The 24,209-nt window shown below is 46.4% G+C and overlaps 1 protein-coding gene across 1 annotated transcript in view; it reads right to left on the bottom strand.

Annotated features, from left to right (window-relative positions):
- LOC105830881 overlaps positions 1-24,209 on the bottom strand; it is a 144,043-nt gene that overhangs the window by 34,982 nt on the left and 84,852 nt on the right. Inside the window, exons 5-12 of the mRNA XM_036290295.1 lie at positions 23,367-23,577; positions 20,578-21,662; positions 19,614-19,827; positions 19,226-19,477; positions 18,051-18,417; positions 17,060-17,354; positions 10,883-15,483; positions 10,774-10,810 (exon numbers count right to left, since the gene is read on the bottom strand). Coding sequence (XP_036146188.1) covers positions 10,774-10,810; positions 10,883-15,483; positions 17,060-17,354; positions 18,051-18,417; positions 19,226-19,477; positions 19,614-19,827; positions 20,578-21,662; positions 23,367-23,577 — 7,062 coding nt within the window. The remainder of the gene's footprint in view (positions 1-10,773; positions 10,811-10,882; positions 15,484-17,059; positions 17,355-18,050; positions 18,418-19,225; positions 19,478-19,613; positions 19,828-20,577; positions 21,663-23,366; positions 23,578-24,209) is intronic.

Raw genomic sequence — 24,209 nt, forward strand, 5'->3', positions numbered from 1 at the left:
CGCGCGTGGAGCCGTATAAACGAGCGGAGCGCGCTGCCGCGAACGGGGCCTGCGGCCTTTCCGAAAACGTATTCGTCCCCGGGTCCTCGATCTTCCCCTCCTCCTTCCCCCGCGTATCGGTCCCCTCGCGGCGATCGATAATACGCACGACGCGAGGACGCAACGGCGTACGTCCTTTGGCGGTGCTCCAGAGTATCGCGAGGAACGCGACTCATTCCATTCCTCGAATAGTACGCTGCATTTGTGACTATAATTGCATGGTAAAATAATTCTAGTCGGGAATGTCGTTTTTATAGTAAGGTACCCCAATATGGCCCCCTTAAGCTTTGGAGATTTTTGTAATTTTTTGACGAATACAAAAATAAAGGTTAGATTTAAAATAGGAAACATTTCTGAAACTTGAAAAAATATATGAAATATTTTCAATTATTTATATAAGTATAATAAAGATTTTTAAAAAGCATAAATAAAAATCTACAATAATATGAATCGTGGATATTTATAATTGTTAGATGACAGTTACACAAAGCAAAAACTTACCTAAAATTTTAGATTCAGAAGAACACAATTTCAATAAAGTGTGATTACAAACCGTAGAAAGGAGATATTGAGAAGTTAACTAGCATAAATACAACACATTGACTTCCTGAGCGATATATTAGTATAATCTGTGAAATTCATTGTGTAACTATTTGAAAATCGGGGGGAGGGGGAGTGAGCTAAATTGGGTACATGGCCATATTGGGAACAGGTTATTTACTTAATTGTTACTGTAGTGCAATTTTTTCATAGTCGGTATCACCGTAAATATGTGGTTATTATTACTGATATTATTGTAATAATTACTATAAAAATGATATTCCTGACTAGATATTGTTTTACTATGCAATTATAGTCACTAAAATCATATATATCTCTATCAGTGTCAAAAAAATCAAGTCGACTCGATCTACCTCCCCCGATTTGAATTCCAAGTTATGCGGACATACAAAATTCGCCAACTCCTTCTGGAGGATGGTGGAAGGACTTTAATGTCCAACTTCGAACATGATCGACATTTCGACGTGTCTGACGTCTTCTTTGTTCCTCCCAATTCCTGTTCCCCGAAAGGGACGATCGGCCGCTGACGGGCCGCGCACGGATCGATCACGATTCCCGGCGAGTCCGGGATTCATACAACTGCAGCCTGCAACTTCGTCGCCGCGGATTAACGATTCGCTTGCCGCCGCCGCTCTCCCCCCCCTCCCCCCCTCGCCGTTTGTCAGCGCGCGCGGTTTAATCGAAGTTCGCAAATTACCTCGCCGACCACGATGAACATTTTAATACCGAACTTCGTGTCTGTCTTCGCGAGAAATTCGAGGAATGTCCCGGCATTAACGAGACCTCGCGGGCGACCGTGGAAAACCGTGGAACCCGCGTCCCACGGGTGAAAAAGACCCGGGGAAACGCAAGCGTTTTCCTTCCAATGACGCGACAGTTTTAGACCGCGCGGGTCTCCCTCGCGCCAACTTCGATGCGCCTTACGTAATAACTCGATCTGACTGTGTAATGAGCCGCCGATCGATCGGGGGGATCGACAACTCCGACCAAATTAAACGTATCGAATTAAACGTATTAAATTACCCGGGCAAGGGTAGCGTGATCGCGAACTAATAGCGTAATTCCAATTCAATTATCCCGCACTCCAAATATACCACCCGCGCCACCCCGTATATTGGTTATTCCGAGTCTCCTCGTGGTCGTGGAGGCACAAACGCGCGCCAGCGCTACGAGCTATTAGCTCTCCATGCACAGGAGGCGTCGATACTTTATTCTCGATACAACATTCACGAGACGGTGAAGGGAAGGCGACATACATAATACACGCGGCATAGATACCGTGCGGAGTTTCGATTGCCGCGCTGACGCTGTTATTATAGTCGCGCGTATCGAACCGGTCGTTTCGCGAAATTAGATTTTACACACAACGGAACAATATATAAAGAGAAATTGATTGCACCTTTATACACCGAGAGAGAGAGAGAGAGAAAAAGAATTGCAACCATAATATCACTATAATTTGTAGTCATTTTTAGACCCAAAACAATATTTTTATTCATACAATATAAATCATGGTTTGATTAAACTCCTCTATTAAAGTTCTGATATGATTCTGATATGGAACAATCACTATAATGGTTATTATTAATATTGTAATAATAATTACGGCAATAAATGACATTTCTTTACTATAATAATATCGCGCATTTTTTTCTCAGTGTCCACCCCGGATTGTTCCGCCGGGGCTCGTCGGGGAAAAAAACATTTATGCAGATTTATACGTACTGTACTTGCCGGACCAGCAGTTGCCGCAAATCAAACCGACTTTCCCGCCCATCTTCCTCGCGACAACGAGGAGACGCGGCGCAGCTATCGAGAGGTCCTTGCTCCCAGCTCCCGTGAATCTTATTAGCGGCGCGATCGACGTACCGTCACGCCACGTGCCCGTCATGGGCACAACAGTCGCGTCGCGAACGAACTGCTCCCGTCCGCCACGTGCGCACCACGTCGTCTCCCGTGACACATAGGCAGCCACGGTCGGCGCATCTAAGTCAACAATCTTTCCCCCTTCCTCCCTCCCTCACACGCGATTATCCCGCCAACCGGTGGTGATCGTAATTTACAGGTGCCAGGTCGTCTCAGAGGAAACGCCCCACTCCACGATCCGTAGCCTTGGAAAAGTGTAACGCGTTTTTCACGTGGAACTGGCCGTAAAAAGTCTCAATTAAAATAATCCAGTGATTAAGAGTCTTTCTACACAGACACACGATGACGTTTAATGTTTTACATTTAAGATCGTTTTCTTCATCTTCTCTTTACTTTTAAGGTGTATTAACGAAAGTGTAATCATATTTACGAAAATAACTGCATAAAGTTAGGCGAACTGGATCCCGGAGGGATGGAAGAGGTTTGAAAATATGATTGTCTCTATGGAAATAGTTTCTAATATGTGGCTCGATCGATCGGGAGATTATTCGAATGAGGATCGTGGGGCGCATCAATTATTTCGAAAGCCGAGCAAGACCGGCAGGCTTTATAATGTTCTGTCATTCCGTCAGCGCGGACGATAAAGTCCATATATCGATCAATACTCAGCTGTCGTGAGTTTATCAGTTTATTCGTTTATTGAATTAACAGCGGATACCATTTCAACAGAAATAGAGGCACGTCGGTCGGTAGCTCGGATTCTTTTTTTTTTTTCTCCCCCCAGTTGAAATTTCTGTGTTTGCCGTTAGCGTTTGTATGCCGGGAGCTTTTCAAAGAGAACTGCCGATCTGTTTCCGTATCGGTTAGGCACATTTCGAGTTGGGACGGTAAATTTTATGTCAACACATATCATTACATATAGAATCCCAATAAAAGTGCATAAATAAATACATGTGCCGTAATAAATTAATGTGCACATATAATTAAGAGAAAAAAAGCAACAGAATCCAATTTGCACCTCGCGACGATTTAACGTCAAAAAAAAAAAAAGATACGAAGTGTTTATTTTTAAGATCGGTCTGGCTCCGACTTTTCGAGCCACTTCACCGCGGCGCTCCTCGATGTTCCGAGAATCGAGTCGTCACACGTGAAAACTTCATTCTCACGGCCCTAGTTTCAGATTTCAGCAATTTAATACCGACGTTGCGCGCAACACATTTATATCCGCGTCGCGGCCGGGCTATATATTTTAAGACGCAGCGGAAAACCTTGCACCTATAAGAAATTACACGCGATGCCCCGCGATCCTCGTTCCTCCTCCGCCGAGAGACGCGTAAGGAAAAAAAAAAGAAAAAGAAATCAAGCAGGGTCCAGCCTCTTACGTCACTCGCGCGCGTCTTCCAAATGCCACGACCCCGAGTGAACTTTCAAGACGAATGTTTATTCGCGCGTATCATCACCATATCGTCGATTTATCCGCGGAATTTCGCGATCGCGAGATCCGGGAGACGAATGTCCGTCGCGCGGCTCGAATTTCACCCGGCGCCAGGTGCGGCATGTACGTGTCACTTGCACCTGTCTGCGCGCCCTCGCGAAAGCCCGCGAAAATAGATCGTACAAATTGCCGGGGGAAAAGAGAGAGAGGAAGAATCGAATGTAAAATCCGCAACGATCTCGATGGAATTGACAGTCACACACAGTGTCACGCGCGCGAAATTGTGTACCGCAATTTACCGCGAAATACGGAATATTTCTCTGTCTCCCTCTCTCTCCCTCTTTCTCGACGACGATGATTCACACGCGGGATCCACGATCCCGATCAGCGCGCCGATCGATGCCGACTGGCACACGCGTCCACACGCCGCACACGCGAGAGTCGCGTGGAACCGCGTGGAGCGCCACCGACTGACTGACTGACTGACTGACTCGCGGCCACTATCATCCAACCAGAGGCGGTCGGCAGTCCGTCCGACCCCGGCCATGCGACTCCGTTTGATCTGAAAGACCCCGCGGCTACGGGGGGGGGGGGGACGGTTGCTCCGATGACGATCGAAACGCGTGGGGATGCGAGAGTGTGCTGTACGCGTAGAATCCTCGACGCTACTACTGGCACCGATTAGTCCCTCGCCTCTCCTGATCCTGGATCTTGAGTGCGCGATCTTTAGAGACTCGTTTTGCAAATTGTATGGGCTCTGAGAAAAGAGGAATATTTGCCTTATGTCGATTTAGGCGTTCGGTTGCATCGTTAACACTAGAACAACCACACTAGAACGCCTACACTGAAAAGTAGAAAAACGTACGTGTTGTATTTGTGACTGTAATTACGTAGTAAAATAATTATGTAACAAATAAAGTATGTGGTTTATTATTTTTATTACTAGTATTATAATTATTTTACTAATGCAATTATAGTCGCGAATATCAGATATTTTTCTGTCAGTGTATTTACATATCAGTTCCTCTTTGTTTTTATTTTCAATTATCTTAACATATTCAATTTGTAATTTCATCATTATTTAAAATATTTAAATGATTAACTAAAAAAGAATAAAATACAACAAAAACCTTTTAGTAGTTTTTAAATTTAATCTACAAATCCGAAATGTGCTATTTTTACAGGTTTGTTCTAGTGTCAAATATATCTAATTGTAGTCGTTGAATTGTCACTCAATTCCAATTATTATTCTTAATCATTCCCAAATTGTCATTGCTCCCATTCAAAATAACATTTTAACTTAAAAAAATGAAATTAAGCAATTTAATTCAAGAAATGTTAAGTTTAATTTATTATTTACTGGGTGCATATTAACGTATGCAATTCAGAAGTTGATTAAATGACTGCTCTTTAATTACGTATTTTCTATTAAAACAATTCGGTAAACGTGAAAGTTAAAAATAACAAAGTTTTGTTTAACTTAAGGAATGGGTTTAAGTTTAATTCTTTAACAGCGTGATTGATCTTGATATCTCTACTCTGTTGCTATTTTATTTTTAATAAATATTAAGTAAAATATCGATAGCTGAAATCAACAACTGATAAGAATCGACGTAGCAAAAGCATTAAATCAACAAATGGTCCTTGGAGATGATGGAGATGATAATATTATACTTTTATATAATATACCAATTATATGCGTCAATTTTCATTGGTTCACTGCCGTAGAGAGTTTCTCTACAATTAACAGAAACGATGTGAACGCCGTAATGTAACAATGTTTTGATGAAATACTGGAGAAATACCGAAGTTATTGATATCTTAACTGAAGTTATGCATTCACTCTGTTTCCGCTTCGTTAGCGATATCTCGCTATTTTGATTTCGAGCCTCGTCAGCTCGCTACCGGAATTAAATGTTCCCGATAACGGTCCGGATTATCGTGGCGTTATTTCGCGTCTCGTAGTATAGTTGGCACGTCGGGGCTGTATAAAAATAAAATGTTTTAAGCGCCGTGCGGTATTCCGTTGGAATTCGATACAGGGTTGCTTCATTTTGCGAGGCTGGGTGGCGCGATTACTTAATCGGGACCATTATCCTTTCCTTCACACCGATGATCTTTCTATTAAGTACAGAATTATTATTAGCGGCTTCCTGCTCTCGCGTTCTCTTATTAATACACACATTTCAACCTTTAGTTTATTTATAACTCTTTGATTTATATTTAAATCGCGATGCTTAAATGTTACCTGTGTCTTTAAATTTATTTCAAATTAAATCGTAAGTACAATTTGTTGCGATTTTCATTAACAAATCGAATAAATTGTAAAAAATGTTTCTTGTTAAGTAATTAATTTAAAACGAAATTTTTTTTTATTTTAAAAAAGGTTTAATGATCATATTGTATACGTAACAAGCTTGTTCGTGGTGAATTCGAGAGAACTCGCAGTTGTTGTTTTTTTTTTACGTAGATCGATTGCCCTTTCGAGAAATAACGTTCATTTTTCGTAGTTCGGAATGTGATGAATGAGTCTTCGTGCTTGAACATGTTGTGGCTTTCGCGGATGATGAAAGTTTGATTTTTCGCCGAGGTCAGTGGCAGCCAGTCGATGAGTAGAACCGCATTACCGAAGTGCCAATCACAGGCGCACCGCGGTTGAACTTCGGCACTCAAATCGTAAACATATTCCACTATTTTTAACCTGTTAGACTATCAGCTTCAACATAAAACATGGGAATGAGATATCGATCTAGGCAGAATCGAATACTATTCGAGTGCTATTTTAATGCTGGTTTTTTTTTCATTTTTGTGCCTGGCTCGTTTAGTGAGAACTCGTGATTGAAACTGGATGTGTTTTACATCATCCTCGTTCTTAAGTACAAAATTAAAAAAGTAAAGAGAAACGTTTTTTTTTAAATGTCTTCAAGAACGAAATTGAAGTATTCGTTATTAAATTTCAAGACATTAATCAAGAAAAATTAACATACAAGAATAAGATGTTAATAGAATAAAGACAAAATCGATTTTAGTTTTAAAATATTTCGAGGGTTTTTGCCTTCAGAATATAGAAAATTTATCTTGAGTTTCGTTTCTTATTATATTGAAAATGTATCTTCGACTTGTCCAACAAATCCAAACCAACGAGAATAAGGCGATTCTGCGAAATCAACGTAGCGTTGTAACTCCCAAAATATTCAACCATTTCGGTTTTGCGTTCAAAGGAACAGAAAATCGGATTTTGGTGTTCGCTGCTTGTAATCGGAAATGCAAAACTCCCTAACTGCCATATGTCAGAATAAACGAGAATGAATTTCCATAGCGAGAACAATATCGAAATAGAGAAACATGTTACTCTGTGTCATCGATATGACAAAGTCGAGTAACGTTCATGTTTTATGATGTACAAGCACAAAGTAAAATCGCCTGGCGAACATATTTTCTGTCAAGTGTATCTTTGTACGAAAAAATATAGAAAAAAAAAAGAGGAATATGTTACCAATATTACATACCAATTGATTTCAATTCTCGACGAAGCGTATATACCAGCGTGCGTTTAGATCAAACATCGCAGCGCTAAAGCCGGGACGGCACGGCATCGGGAAATTTCAAACGGTCTAAGGTTAAAAATACACGTTGCAATATCCGAATAGATGGAGTTTCTCCCTTTCGTTTGATTGAGCGAACGTCAAATGTACGTGTAGCACAATCCATCGGGGAGGGGGAGGCTGTCCCGATCTGGACCCGATATTATCCCGTCAGGAATCGATTCTTTCGCCCCTCTTGGCCGAAGTCGTTCTTATTAATTCCACGAAATCCGGAACACCCAGCGTGGGCCCGGGGAGAGCCATTAATTATGGAGTATCGTGGCGTTCCGCCGAGTCTCACAAAGGTGTAGGAAACGTTCCAGGAAGGAAAGACCGAAAAATTTCTCACGCGACGCCGGGACGTGATAATCGATCGAAGGACCGAGCGAGAAAGAAACTCTCTCTCTCGCTCTCTCTTCTCCGTCTCGTCGATATTTAACGATCCCGCGAGGAGTCGAAGGTACGGTAGGTTCCGTAGAATCCATCCACTTGAATCCACGGCCGCGCGTCACCGCGCGCGTGTTATTGACCCCGAAGAGTCGAGGCGCGACGGAACAAGCCGCCGGCGAACAAGCGACGGCGATATTACTTGCAGCGCGCACTTACGATATTGCGTTCAACGTGTGTCCGCGACAATGGACTTCTCACCCGTCGATAGACCGCGGACGAAGTCCGTAATACGCGTGCCGGCGAAGTTGTTTTCCCGTGCCGCCGCTAACAGCTCGTAGCAACGCTGTTAAAGCGCGTGACGCGCTAATGGCACGACGCCGCTCGAGAAAGTAAGGACGAGACAGTAAGGACGATCTCGAGCTGTCATTCCACGCGGCCTTAGCCGCCGTAAAGGATAACGTCGCCTCTCCGAGGAGGAGGAGGGGGAATTAAACTGACGGCGGCGCTCCGAAGAAAATTAATTAGGGCGACTAATCGTTCCCGATTAATCGTCAGACGCGCCGCAGAAACGAGACGTTTAATCGCGAGGGGGGGAGGGTAATGAAATCGCGACCTTATGCGCCCCCAATTTTTATAATCTCAGGCACGAAATAACGGACGAATTGTAACGTTGATTATATAAATTTTGCATTCGCTCTCGTTTCTTTCTCGCGGTGTATTGTGCGAATTGAAAAAGTTCCACGCGCCATTCTCACAGAGAGCCGTTTATCATGGTTATGTAATCGCTGCTATCGCATACTTTATTCGCTGATATAATATTGCACATTTAGAAAACGAATTGCGCGCGGAGGAACATTTTTTACCGGGGGGGAGGAGGGACGGGGAGAAATGCATATCCGTTCTGGAGCGACTCAATCTTAACTGTGATACTAATGCTACCTTATACGTCAGGGCTGTCTTAACCATCATCAATTTGGTTTCTTCTCATTGTCCGTATCATGCGAGTCATTAGAAATGAATTTAAGTTATCTTGAGACGTGCTGAAAATAATAACTTACCTGGGGAGTCATTCTACTCGATTGATATTCTTGTTCCGTTTATTTTCAGCTGCCCTTTTGTACAGTTTATGTATAACGAGCTATATACATGTCTTAATTTAAAGTAATTTGATCGAATCTCCTGGTCGACTCAATAAACTCCCGAGATAATTAATAATGCTCTCGATGACATACATTGTATTCCCTGAAGCTAGTTCCATTAATCTTTGACTTGATCGAGAGAGACATTTTCGAGAGGGCTACTTCGGAATTTCATGTTGCCTCGCGATGATGAAACATTTTGGCAAATTGCCTACGCAGTTGAATTAAATGGCGTAAACTGCGTACCGATAGTTCTGACGATATCACCGTAAAAAAAAAAAAAAAAACATGGCTGGCGAAACAGTTCGCAATTCAACGTCGATTTCGCACGAAGTATAAATAAAAAGGGAAATGTCGCGCGCGAGAGACCGAGAGATCCTGCGTAAAATGGGCATGAGTTCGGTATAATTTCGCAAGAATCGAGGAGATTTGAATTGATCAAGGGGGGATTACAAAATATTTGTTCTTTAGTGCTCTTCGCAGAAAATTATCGTATCATTATTCTTATCGTATCGATAATGTTCATTGCTCATGGTTCGAGTCAATTAATTGGCACAACTTAAATTTAATGAACAAATAAAAAAAATTAAATAGAGAACATAATCGTCTCGGATTACACCAACTTTTCGACGGTATAATGTAATAAATCTTAAGTAGTATATATATATTCTATATATATATTATCACATGCATGCACACACACACATACACATACACCGTCGCAGCTTTGTTGTAACGTCCAGCACAACAGTATTTGTCTCTATTATTGGCTATTGTTGTATAAATTAATCGTTCATTTTTCGCAAAAATTCGATTTAACCTCTATTCACCGTGATGAATAATTAGTGATAGTAAATAATTATAATAAATCGAGCCGCGTTTTTAATCATCTGGTGAAACGCACTCACACTTACAGTCGCGCACCAGGCCGTGTTCCAAGTCGCATCGATCGTACAACTTCAACCGCGTCACTCAAAGTTACGTTTGCATTATTCAAACCGATCCTAGGATTCAACAAACTCGTCAAAAAAAAAAAGGAGAGACAGAAAAGAAAAAAAAAGAGAATCGAGATGAATAAATGTGAACTGGATCACGGCCTGGTCCATAATTAACAAGGACAAGAAAAAAGTGGCTGCATCGCTATGCCAGCCACCGCAAGCGCAGGTACATTTGGTAGCGAAAACCTCGAGTTTAATCCTAAAAAGTGAGCTTTAATTGGCGCTACTAATTAGATAAATTGGATGCGTTTTTTTTTGCATTCATTAAAGTTTTGTATCTTTGAAAGTCTAACGGACAAAAAAAAGTTTCAATACGTACATTTTATTACTTGAACGATAAAAGTAAATCAGTTTTTAGGAGACGGGTAATACTCCAAAATTGCCAAACGTCATTTCATCACTGTTAATATATGGCAAAATAAGAAAAAAAGGCAATTGTCTGCTTCGATCTGACGGGCTTATTTATAAAAATATTCGTGATAAATTATGATTTTGGGACGATAAATGATCTCTTTTTTTTTTTTAAACTTCCATTATTGTCGCAAAGTTTATGGCGCTGAAAGAACATCTGTGCGTGGAAGCATTATACATATACAATATATAAACTTCTACTATTTAGGATTAAACACCTATCGCAATAGATCCATGGTCACGTGGGACGAGTCGTCCGGTCGATCGTGTGGCCGGTAGTCTGTCGATTTGGAACACGGCCCGGCACAGTCACTGCCTGTACACCCCGGCGTTGTTGAGCAGCCACTCACCTGCAGCCCGTTTACACGGCTCCTGCCTCGGTTCCTGCTTCTTCATCGGCATCTTCGTCGGCGACAAGACCTCGCGTACGTCCGCGATATCGATTGGCTTTATGATAACGTCCACTTGCTCGTTGCCGATCGTCATCATTGTCGGTGTCGGTGTTGTTGCCGTTGTCACCGTCGTCGTTGTCGTCGCGCTCGTCGCCGCCGTCGTCGTCGTCGTCGTCGTCGTCGCCGCGACGACGGCGAGCCGCGAATCGTGCGCGTCTCCAGTTTGTCCCACGACCGGCAACCCTCGCCCCGAGTCCGCCATCGAGGTGCGCTGCTGCTCCTGGAGTAAGCAGGCGCTCGACAACAAATCCCATTGGCGGAGCTTCTCTCGGTCGAGCTCGAACGACGTCGCGGACATGCGGACGTCCGGGATCGAGCGAGCCGGGGGAAGGTTGCCGTCCTCTAAAAAATGATTCCTGTCCGAAACGGTGGGCTTGCGGTAGGTCTTGCTTTGCGGATCCCAAACGTAGCCGCCCGCGCCGATCACCTCCATCGACAGGGTCTCGTAAGTGTCGACGTCGGCGTCGTTGTCGTCGTCGTCGTCGTCGTCGTCCTCGTCCTCGAGCGATCGTTCTCGCGTATGATGATCCTTGTTCGTCCTGCGCTTGATTCGCGATCGCTCGCCGCCCGACGACTCCTCCGCGCTGTTGTCCCTGCGCAACGCGACGCTGTCGTTCACGTAGGTCGCGCCCCGGGTGATCTTGCCGCGTGACTTCGCATCACCGGATCTACCGGGTCTCGGTGGACTGTCTAGATTGTCCAAGGATCTGGCGTTTCGCAGGCTCACCCTCCTCAGGCTCTCGCACCAAAGACTGTCCTGCTCCCAGGGATCCTCGGGATTGAAACTGCCGTCGGTCATAGCGTTGTGACCGCCGGACAGAGGCAAGTTTCGCGACGTCGCCTCGACCTGGCTGGTCGAAGCCGTCGAAGTCATCGCTGCCGCTGCCGCCGCCGCCGCTGCCGCCGCTCGATTAGCTTGGTTTCGCTGTTCCATTAAATTCTGCAGGCCGACGTCGTCGAGTAATCCCTCCAGAGATCTCGACCGACGATGAGACGCTTGCGCGACGGGCATCAGTTCCGCGCTGTCAACGTTACCTGAATTAACGGACTTGTCTCTAAGACCGTGGGGATACAGATTTCTAGCCTCGGGTAGAGACACATCCGGCAACGGATCGGTGGATTTTACACGGCGCAGCGTGTCGGCCTCGTAGAAGTTCCTCTTGTCCACGAGGGCGGCCTTGTTGTCGCTGAGCAGCTGACAAGTCGTCCGTCTTAATTCCGCGGCGATGCGCCTGGCCTCGTCTATGTCGTCCACCCGAATCTGCCGCGGCATCTGCCGCGCGATCGGGTTCACTATACGGCCGATGTCGTTCCGCTTGTTCAAACCGATCGCCGCGTCGTCCCTCTGATTGTTCAGCTGGGGCAGTCGCGAGGTATGGCCGATCATCGGTTTGGTTAGCTCCATCAGATCCGCGCTGTTGACACTCGCCTGGAGGTCGGAATAGTAATAGGGCGCGCCAGATTGATCGCTCGGGGAGCGCTGCTCGCTGACATTCGGCAAATACGACTGCTGCAGGACGGGGGTGGCGGTTTGCATCGGCACTGGGCCGGGATAATGGCTCGAGTCCTGGCTGGAGGTCGATCGATGGTTCGGCAGTACGTGTCGCACACACGCGTCGTGGCTGGCGGACCTCGAGTGACTCGGGAATCTCGGCTCGGGGTACGCGTTGACGTTCTGCAGGATACCGCTCACCGGGGAGTGCATCGACGATTGCGCGCTCGCGGGCCTCTGACAGGCCATGGACGTTGAGATGGACGCCGCGGCCGACGCGTTCGAGTAACTGGAATCCCTGCTGTGGGAGATTGGCAGCGCGCTAATGCTCTGAGACGTGCTCTGCATCCGATGAACAATGTCGCGCGGCGGCTCGCTGTCGGGCCTGACCGCCGGTGAGCCGCGTAGCGGCAAGAAGCTCGTGACATTCTCGTAATGGGCGTCACCGGTGAACGACTGCGAGTGCTGATGCGTCGGTGGTAGATCCGACACCCTCATGGACGGTAAGCTGCTCGCCGAACCGGTCTTATTTTTGTCGGCATAATCGAACGGCCGATCGAGATTGCTCGACGTCAATTTCATACTTCTCGACAGATCCTGACACGTGGTCTTCTGCAGCTTATCGACCACCAGCATGTTCTCGTTGAATCCGTAGATACTGTTGTAGCTTAAATCCTTCGCGTAAAGATCTACGTTGAACGCGTCTCTGGCCTGTAATTCCTCCAAGTACTGATCGAGATCGATACTCGCGCCGTCGAAGCGGCTTCCCAACGATTCCAACTCGTCCAGGCTGTTTAAAACCTGGCAAACGTCGTCGCTGACCGGTCTCCTCTTCAATTGTCTGTGCCGAGCTTCCTCCTCCGGGTTTCTCAGATCGATCGAATCGCTTCCGGATGCGCTTTCCAACGATATCCTGCTGTCTCTGAAAGTGGAGCTGATAGTAGCGTCGGAAAAGCGCGACGGTGGTCTGTGCGTTTCCACCTGACCCGCTGGCTTGCTCCAGGATTTCGGGGAATCGCGATTCAGCGCGTTATCCTTCGCCGTAGCCACCTGCGGCGAGACCTTCTTTATCTCCAGGGATTCCTGCATGTCCAGCGAGTCCAAATCGTCCAGCGGCGGTGGAGAGGTCGGTATCGGCGGCGGGGACACGAGCTCGCTGTCCGACGAGTCGTGCAATTCCGCGATCACGTTACGGCTAACTCCCAGATAATAGGAGGCCGGTCGGAAGGTATCGGACAGACTGAATCGCGGATGCCGCGGTGCGTCTATGGAGTCCAGATCCTTGGACGACTCGTCATCGGCGTCGGAACTGTCAGATTTGAGCGCCGTCAGGATGTCGGGCAGATCGCTCCTGGAATGCGGCGAATTCTCGCTGGCGTTGCTCTTTTTCAACGGGGACGCTTTATTGCCGTCCTCGTCCTCCCTCTCGGACAATTGATTCACCTCCATGTATACCGGCTCTATCTTGTTATCCGACACGCAGACGAGCTCGTAGTGGGACATGTCCAGGGTGGAATAATCGCCGGAATCGTGCTTCCCGCCGTTCTCGTTCGGTGCCAAGAGAGAGCGATTCATTCCGTTCTGCGCCATCTCCACGTACGAGCTCTCCTCGTGCAGATTGGCGAACAGACTCTCCATTATCTTGGGATTTGGCCTGTCGTCACTGTTAGGATCCAGTATGGCCTTTCTTGGTGACATGGGAAGATAGTGATCCTCGCTGTTAATGTCATCCTGCTTAAAAATGGAACTAATGGGATCGTTATCGGCAGGGAATTGATCGCTGTGCGTTACTAAGGATTCGGTCACGCTCGCCCTGGCACAGCTGGAACCTGGGATAACATTTAAATCAGTCGATGGCACGCATTGTTCTATCGGATTGTCCTTCGGACTGTTCGTTTTATTTCGATTTAGAGACCCATCGGAATTTTGCACTTGTACGGCACCTGTATACAAAGTGTCCAAAGCGAAAGGTTGCGCGATAGCCTCGTTCTTTTCAATAAAGTCTCCCTTCTCGTCGCCTCTATCACGACGATCCAAACTACTTCCGCTATTGTACCGTAACGCCTCATCGCCGTAATCCCCGTGATGCCTCGGCTCTCCTCGTTTCTCGCACTTCGATTGATTAGCCTGTTGTGACTTCCGTTCGAAGTCCGCCAAGAGATCCTTGACCGACTTGTTACTGTCGGTCGAAGCTTGCTTGGCGTGCCCTTCTTCCACGCTTTTGTGTTTGAAAGCGTTCTCCGGGGTATTTGCGTCACCCGGAACGAAGCCGCGTACGACGGACGGCGTCTTGTTCGCGCAATCGAGTTTCGAGACGTGAGCCTCAGTCGCCTGCAGCGGCGATACCTTCAGCGGCTCCTGCATGGTCAACACCTCCCTGACTGGACTGGCGTTATCCATGTTCTCGAAAGACCTGATTCTGCATTGCACCAAGTTCATAGTCTCGAATTTTTCGCTCTCACTTTCCACTTTCGATGGCACCGGTACTTTCTTAGGATTAATGTACTGATAAGAGAACTCCTTTATAACCTTGCTCTCGTCGATGCCGGGATCCCACTCGTCGTTATCGTCCTTGGAATCCCACTGCACGTTCTTCTGAACGGGCCAGGATTCGTTGACCCGGTAACCGCACAAACTGTTGCCCTGGACTTTACCCGCGGTTTGCTGACCGTCGTACTTCTGCTGATCGAAACTGTAAGCGGTCGACGTCTTCAGGATACCCAGCGGCTTCTTCGGGGTCTTGTGCTTGATCGCGGGGTCCTCCGGGGCGGCCTCGGGATCCGATCTTCTGGATGACGATTGCCTGTCCGTCGAGGACGACGCGTACGCGTAATCGTTTCTCATCATCGGCGGAAAGCTGACCTCGTCGTAACCCGCGTCCGGTGGTATGCCACCCAGGGAGGAGAGCGCGCCCCTCGGGCTCGCTTTGCGAGGATTGTTAAGGGTTTGCGACTGCGGGGTCTGCGCGTTAACGCCCGTGCGGCCGCCGGTCCCGGGTTTCGTGGCATCCTGGACGGCCGACATCGCCGTCGATGACCGATCGTCGCCGGCGTGCCGGGGGCTCCTTCCTGCATGCGTGGGTCTGCGCGAGCGCTTCCTCCGGACATCTCCCAGCTCTGATTTGCCCGTTACAAAACACAAAGACACGAGTATGTCCGTTACTTACGAGTGTGCGCGTATGCGTGTATATGTATGAGAGAGAGAGAAGAGGCCTTATGCACTCCCGTATTTCTAGACCCATTAGGTAATTTTAAGCAAACTCGTCAAGCGCGACGACATCGATGATCATTGCACCAGATGAAAGAAAATTCATTCACTCATCTCCATGATTAACATTATATTTATTATGTATACTCATACTGATATTGGTATCTCGTTCTTTGACGTTACATCAAAAGGATCTTCTACGTTTTAAAAGTTTACCAGATTTTGCGACCGATAACGTTCAGAGAATAGATATAAAATATTAAAAATAAAAAGTTTCTCCCTGCGCGATTTCGTTGGTAATTGATCACAATCGATGCAATGGTCACGATAATCGATTGACTCTACGGTTAATCGTAGACAGTGAACACGCGGGCTGGAAGGTAGCGGTCGTAGTTGCGTAACTACATACGGCAAGTAGTGTTAGTGAAATTCTTTGGCATGCCATGCTGACCCATATTTTCTACGATAATCTGATTACGATCGATGTTAAGTCGCATAGGATATTGATACTCGATCATTTAGACAGGTAGGGTTTAAGATTGTTAATCGTTCCCATTCACCAGCCAGCTTAGACCCAACAGCAGCAGATAGAAGGAGCCCCGCGGAGAAACGCTCGTAGATATCCAGATTTTTTTTTATGTCCTCTTTAATGTCCTCTTTCATCATTTACTTCGCATTTCGTTGAATTGATATAGTTTCCTCGACGATTATGTTAGTAAATAAAAATGAAGGAGAAGCAACTTTGATTTTGCAACGTTTGCAAATTCGTGAGGAAATAATTCAGGTGTGTCTTGCATTAATTGCATTTATTCGCACAATCGGGTAAATATTTTTTTCGTTAGACTACTTTTTTTTTTACATGTCACTGATTGAAGTACAAATACATGCTGGTAATTTTATTTACAATAAAAAGAAAAGAGGGAGAATGAAACGTAAAAAAAAAAAATAATCGCTTGACACATTTCAATTATACGAATAAGTTCACAAAATACGGAATTCTCGACGTGCGTTTTCGTGTGAAACAAACCAAAAAAAATGCCATTGTTTCCGCGAACAAATATGCACATTGGATTCTTCACCGTGTTAGCAATTAAGTACCATCATGTTAGAATTTGGATTATTTGTAGCTTAGGTTAACTATCTACTTTCTATATAACTGAATACACCGCAGACAAGGGGCGCCTTCGAGGGACTCGTGACGATCAGCACAATTAACGTAAGAAAATTAATTCCGATCTCTTTTTTTTTTTATCCTCTTCGAAGAACAGAATGCAATCTGTTCGCGAGACGCGTCTCACAATCTCCGCAACAATTTTTACATGCCTTATTCCGAGCAAGAATGTACATGCCAACACGCTCCGAAAAAAAAAGAAGAAGAAAAATTAACTCTCCGCCCGAGCTTCAATATTTCGACCGGGTCCCTCGTTACGCATTAGGGCGACGAAGCTACCATTTAAATGATAAGTTCAGGCGAGCTATCCCTACCTTCGTCATCGCTGGAATAGCTGTTGTAGCGTGGCACGTTGACGGCGGTCCGACGGCCGTCCGAGCTCTTGCTCCTGACATGCGAACGATGACCGTCCTCCCGCCTGCGAGAGTGACGACCCTCCGCCACGGCGGCCTCGTGCGCCGCCAAATCCAGCAGCGCCTGTTGCTTGTAGTAGCTCGAAAGATCATTTTGCGTCCTGCCCCGATTCGCCGAGCCGGACGGCTTTCGCGTCAGCGGGGATTGCAGCATACGCTGCTTCCACTCCAACAGCCGCTTCATCGACTCTTCGCGCTGCAAAATTGTATAGCGAGCCTTTCATTAGCCGCCTCACTATATCGGGGGGGATGTAGACAATAAGCAATACGTAATGCAATTTTTGATGATATGAAGAATCGTAAAAAAAAAAGAGATAAAAAATTGTTAATGAGCTATGAGTAAGGTGACAGCAATGACAACGGCTGAGTGAACCACGGTGAAAGCAAAGACACACGGGAGAGCCGGGATGACGTAAGGTAGCGTAGCCGTATGCAACGGGGCACTGTCGTGAATCACGCCTGTCCACCGCATGTTACCGACACGGTTGTCTTGTACGGGCTGACACGAGCGATGCTGATGACCTACCTGCAAGCTATCTGATTCGAAGAAGCGCGCGTCGCGTCTATGACTCATCCCGGCCTTTCCGGGATGCGAACGGAAAGCGAGTTTTCGAAGAAATTCGTTCAGGAATATTCGGTAACACATCTTTACGTCGTGAGAACTTCCGCTGAACATTTATTTAATTCGAAAGAAAATTAATTTGACATTCACAAAACTTTTCAATTAACAAAAAAATTATTTATCAAATCGATTTTTTATATACTGGGGCTCCTGAAATAGTAAAATAAAAGCGCGTCGAATTTCTAGAGAAATTTTGTAGAGTCTCTTGGAAAGAGAAAAATGATCGCGCGTCTACGAAAAACACAGAAAAACGTTTAGATCCTTCCCTACCTGCTGAATCTTGCGTTCACCATCCCGCGAATCCTGCTCGGAGGACCTCTCGGCGTAGTCGTCGTCGTCGGGATCAAGGGCGGCGGGGTGCCGTGTCCTTGGCAGACGCGCTGACGCCGATCTGCAGAACTGCTGCTGCTCGCTCCATCGTCTGCCGGCACCTGCGTGACCGGCGTGACACGTCTGAGCGATGTGGGCCCCGTGGACACCGTGACCCGCCGTTCTACCCCACCCGTCGTACTCCACGCCGCGCGGCACTCGCCGAGGGATCGTGTTGTCCTCGCCGTGCGTCAGCGTCTCGCGGCCACTCGCCTCGCAGCTTTTTTCGCGCAAGGATCTTCGGAGCTTCGGATCGGCACCCATTATCCTGGTAGAAGCAACGTGGTATATAGTACGGTTACTTTTCCCAAAAACCAGTTTACATTATACTAAATATTATAATTCAACAGATTGAAAAAAATTGCCGTAACCGTAATATCATTTATAATTTATTGTCACTTTTGGAGCCAACTATATTTTTATTTAGTCTTTCAACAATATAAATTTTAGTTCGTTTAAACTATGTTAAAGTTCTCATAATGTTGTAATCATAATATTGATCTGTGTAACTTATGACATGGAGATTTTAATACGGTAAGTTGTACTGTAAAATAATCACTGTGTTGTATGTACTATGAACATATGGTTTTATTATAGTATTAATTATAGCATAATTACATTAGTAGAAAAATGATATTCCTGACTATAATTATTTTCCTATGCAATATAGTATAATATTACACATTTTTCAGAAGATATCATTTTTCAAGTAAAATTCGAGTAGTGTACTTTTGACACATTTAATTTTTTTTTTTTTTTTTTTTTTTCATTCTGATATTCCAGCACTCTAAATCACAGTTCATAATAATAATAGCTTTTTGAAAAATTATTTCAAAGTGTCTATAAAGTTAGGGAAAATTAAACCGATGTGCGCTTAGATGTGTCTATTTTGAATTTATTCGAACGTCTGTCTCTCAACTATATAAAAGATAACGTACAAACGCACGTACGCATACATGCTTTCAAATATTATATGTACACTTCTTTTTTTTTTTTTCAACGATTTAATTGGAATTTCACGGGTGGCCCTCCACAAGGTTTAATCAGTTATTCGGACAGTGTACTGCGTGACTCACTCGGAATGTCTCTGCGTCAGCGACTGAGCGGGCATCGTGTGCTGCTGATGTACGTGATCCCGCTGCGAGCGTCTCAGAGCGGGGCAAGTGGAATCCGGCAATGTGGATATTCTACTTTCGTCGGTGTTATCGCGAATACCCGGCAGCTTCGGCTGCATTGTGACGCGCGAGAGGGACTGATTCCTCTGCTGCTGATAATGCTGAGGGGTCTGATGCAAATACACCGCGGACTGCCGCATCTGCGCCGCGTATCTAAGCACAAATAGCGCCGAGCGGAGAATGAATATCTTGCTTGGAGGGCAAATTTTTCATTTCCTCTTAAACGAGTAGAGAGGGAGAGATAGAGAGAGAGAGAGAGACAGAGAGATTTACGTGCGTAATCCCGTACCTTTCCTCGGAATAGAAGTAACCGTCATTGGTCGTGTCCGACGGATTCACTATATCTAAGCTGGATTTAGGCCTCTGCGGACGCCTCGGTTGATCTGGGGGCCTCTCGCATTGCGTGGGATGTTGCTGAGGCCGCCTGGCTGCCTCGTACTCGAGGAAGTCCGCGCTATGCGGCCGCGGCGGCGGTTGAGTCCTAGATTGCCTTACCAGTGCCACTAAAGAAGACAAACGCCCTTTTCATTTTACCGCGTTTTGCTCCCGGCTGGGTATTACGCAACGTTACTCGACGTCATTCTACGTCGAACGTGCATTTCGTGCATAAGAAGCGTGAAAGGAGAAGGTTGAATTTTACCGTAAGAATAGCTACGCGCGAAAAGAGAATCTAGATCGTCGTTGCAATTATTATGATACCGCGGCAACATAAGATCGATATCACCGTTTCCAAATTTATCTTTAATCTTACGTTAAAAGTTACAAAAAAGAAATTAATTCTCAACAAAAATGTTTTTGGACGACTTACCGAATTAATATTTAGCTGTACTAATTTTGAAACGTACATTAGACCTCTCGACAGACTTTTGAGAAATTGAAAAATAGTGATTCCTTTTCTATGCCGCATAATTAATATCACAAGACACGCTGCCGATGGCGATACGGCAGAGTAATCAAAGAAATCATTTCTACTTTCGTTTTTCAGTGGTAACTCGTGCTCCCGTTATGCAACAATGCATAATGCCACTGTAAAATTGGACGAACGTATATTCTTGACAATCTGACAAGAAAGCTCAAAAGGACCAACACTGTACCAAACATACATTCGCATAAAACATTTTCATCCTGTTCCCCGGAAAAGGTACCGACCGGAATGAAACGCCGGTTACGCTAATTACGAACGCCTTTGTGGGGATTAGCTTAAGAGGGTAAAGCGAGAGAGGATAAAGCGAAAGAGTTGCACAAAGACTCACTGTTCGGCGGCGTGAGGGGGGAGTGCAATTGCTGCAGGTGCTGTTGCGCGTACACGGGGATGGGGATGGGCGCCGGGGACGCGCCCTTGGTGTAGCCGACCGGTCCCGCGGGTCTCTGATAGAGCGGCGGGGTGCCGTAGACCTCCTCGTAGTCGCCGTTGCCCCTATTGCCGCTGGTCCTCGGCTTCGCGCTGCGACCGTACGTGTCCGGGGTCCTCCTCTCCGTCGGCTGGGCGGTTTGACCGTAGCCGACGTAATTCAGCCCCGACTTGTCGATTCGCAAGCTATGCTGGGACGGCTGATTCATCCGCGTGCCGTAGATCGTGTTGCTCCTTTCGTAATCGGACATCGGACTCTTGCTCGTCATCGTTACGTCCGGCGAGACCGGGCTCTTCCGGTAGTCCATGTCCGGTGACGGCGTCGAGTACTCGTTAGAGCCGTCCGTCAGTCTTCTAGGCTTCGGCGGTGCGTTCGCGTAAATCGGCTGTCCGAATTTCGTCCGGGGCATAGGCTGCATCGTGTGAACGCCGCCGGGTTGCGACAACTGCTGCTGCTGTTGCTGTGGCGACTGCTGCTGGACGACCATCTGCTTGTGCGGATGCGACGACTGATGGGTTAGATTCGGAAGCGCGTTCTGATGCGGCAAGTGATGATGAAGCAACGCCTGATGCTGGTGCGAATGGCCCGGCTGGATTTGCTGCGATGGCAGCAAGTGTCCGTACTGCTGTTGCTGTTGCTGCTGCTGTTGCGGCTGAGAAGTGCCGGGCTGACCGTACTGCGGCGACTGTTGTACCCAACCGTTCATCATCGGGTGCCCCGAGTCGCTCGCGTGATTGTTATTGGCGGAATTGCCGTTGCTGTTGCTACCGCTGAGGTTCGGGAAGGAGGCGGTATTCGCGCTGTTCGGGCTGGAGTTGTTGTTGGAGGCATGGCTGGGGTCGTCGCGCGACTGGAACCCGTGGAAGCCGGAGTCGCTGTCGTCGGCGCTCTGGTTCAGGATCGACGAGATCGACGAGACGCTAGGCCGCGCGCTTCGCTCGCCGTCCTGGGCTATCTCTATGACCACCGCGGCCTCGCCCAAGCCACTGCGCAAAAACGCAAAAATCGACAAATCAGATATTACTCAAAGGTAAACATTCGCATTCGTCTTCGACATCCCGCATCTTTCACCCGTCGGGCTTTCAGGGAAGCCGAGATCGATCAAAGTATCGATAATTTCCACGCGATTAGATCGCAAGATAAATATCGTGTCGACCCAACCTTGAGCATTAGTATCGGTTTCATATGGATTATTAATGGCATCGTCGGGTTGCCAGGAACGTAGATAAACAAAAAGGGATTAAGTTCAATATTAATGTTTTCCTCCGAGTACTAAAAATTTCCCCCGTGTGTTACCAGTCGCGGAGATAATTAATTTTATCAACGTGATTCCGCGGGTTACTGACGCGCGCGCTGAAGGCGCTAACGTTTCGTTCCATTTTTCGGTCAGGCAAACTGAGAGTTTAAACTGGAAGGTGGACAAGAGCGCGAGCTCACGGGAAACAAAAGCGTCCGTTGTCCGTTCGTTGTGCCGCGACGCCGGCGTGTCGCTGACGACGCGCTAATGGACAACGGGGCCAGCCCAGGCTCATCCCACCAGCGGTATCTCGCGGGTCGAATAACTCTCTCTCGAGAAACTAACTAACGAGTTGGTTAGTTACAGCGCGATAACGCGCGAACGGCAGATGCGCTGCAACCATCCGCATCGCGATATATACTTTCGCGTGCGAATAAACGTCGCCGGTGGCCGCGACGTCCCAGTTTCCTTCGTACGGGGGGGGGATACCAAAGGGTTCTAATGTTCCACCCGTGTGTTGCAGTGCCGAGACCTAATTTCGGAATCTTCGCTCCGAATCTCCGGGCTTAATGTCGAGACGTCGTCTTAAAAAGATGACACCTTTCCAAAGCGACGTCGTGCGTACAGTCAAGACAATGGAAAGACATTTCGTCCACCGTGAGAACAACAGCGAACTTTTTATTTTCGCGATGCGGTTTGAAAAAGAGAGGAAGAGAGAGAGAGAGAGAGAGAGAGAGAGAGAGAGAGAGGGAGAAAGATGGGAAATTTTCATAATATTTAAAAGCTTTAGAATTCATGAATTTTGAAAAATCGCTGTATGCGGAAAACGGGGTCAGCTGTGAAGAATGAGAGGCAAAATTGAGCGAAATTTCCATGCGAACAAAATACAGGTGGGCGCGATGCGTAAAACGGAAACTGTGAATACGAAACGGAATACGGGAGAAAATAACTGGCGAGGGAGAGTCCGAAACTAGGAGGCTCATTCTCACAAAGGGACACGCCGTATAAAGAATTAAAGTGTTCGCGTAAAACATAGAAAGTGATTACTATGTAATTAATACGTGAAAATACACTGGATTCTTTTTCGTGCACACCACACGGCTTTCGCTTTTCTTTTTCTATCCATTTATTTATTCAAATCGCATTTATTTATTCAAATCGCCAGAGCGATAAAAGATACAGACGTTTTTCCCTTAAACCCAGCTATTAAATATTAAAAACGCACGACGCATTAGCGTTTGCCGACCGGCATTAGCACGTCTTAATTAGCGGTTTGAATAATTAAATTCATTTAGTTTTCTTATGATCAATAACGGGTCGGTAAGTCCCGGTACGTGAGCTGTCGTACTTCGTACCGCCGGTATTTTCTGCACGATATCGCGTAATTGCCGTGCGTTTCCCCCCCTCCCCGTGTGCCTTTTAAACAACTTAAAAATGCATGGGAGATACTTACGGGCTGGGATCTTGCAAAAGCGTCGCCAGAGTCAGCGCATTCACCCACTGGTTCATGCTCTCCCGACTGTCAGCCGCGAAGTGGTAAGTCCTCATGTTCGCGTGTTCGGCCTTGAAGGCGAACTTCTTGTTGACTTTGTCCTCGGGTTTGCAGACGGTAACTCTGTACGAAGGTAGTAATATCGAACCTAGCAGTTTCTCCTCCTCCGGGCCTGGAAATTAGTAAATTGCTACGTTGCGGTAAAAGCTGTACGACGACGACGGCCGGTCTTATTTCTAAAATCAGGCGACAATACCTAATCTCGCGTTGTAACTCGCAAATTGCCGGCGATATTTCAATCTTAGTTTCGGTCTTAATTTTTCACTCGCAAAAAAAAAAAAACAACATGGCAAAACGCAATGACCGCGATATATTTCAATACGTCCCGTGTAAAACCACGGCTGCGCGATGCCACCATTCGAATGGTCGGTCAAACGCAAAAAATATTTGTGGTATCTTGCTTTCAATCCTGACTAGTTCAAATATGCCATTTGGTGATGTAACTGCAACATCGTCCCTCTTTCTCTCTCTATCTATCTTTAACTCGAAATTCTCCTCCTCTATTTTCCTTCCCTTCTATCTCTATGATTGACGTATGATGTGTACACAGACGTGTGCTTTCACGTGATTTTAAACATTTGTGAAAATAAATATTTGCATATTCGCTGTGGTTTACGATTGTATGGCGATATTAATCTCAAAAGACACGAAATTCCATGGATTTTTATCGAACGAAATGCAGGTTTTTAAATGCATGTTCGTATACATGTGCATACGCGCACACGAAATCTCGACGAGCGAATC

The sequence above is a fragment of the Monomorium pharaonis genome, chromosome 7 (assembly GCF_013373865.1).
Source record: "Monomorium pharaonis isolate MP-MQ-018 chromosome 7, ASM1337386v2, whole genome shotgun sequence".
NCBI lineage: Eukaryota > Metazoa > Arthropoda > Insecta > Hymenoptera > Formicidae > Monomorium > Monomorium pharaonis.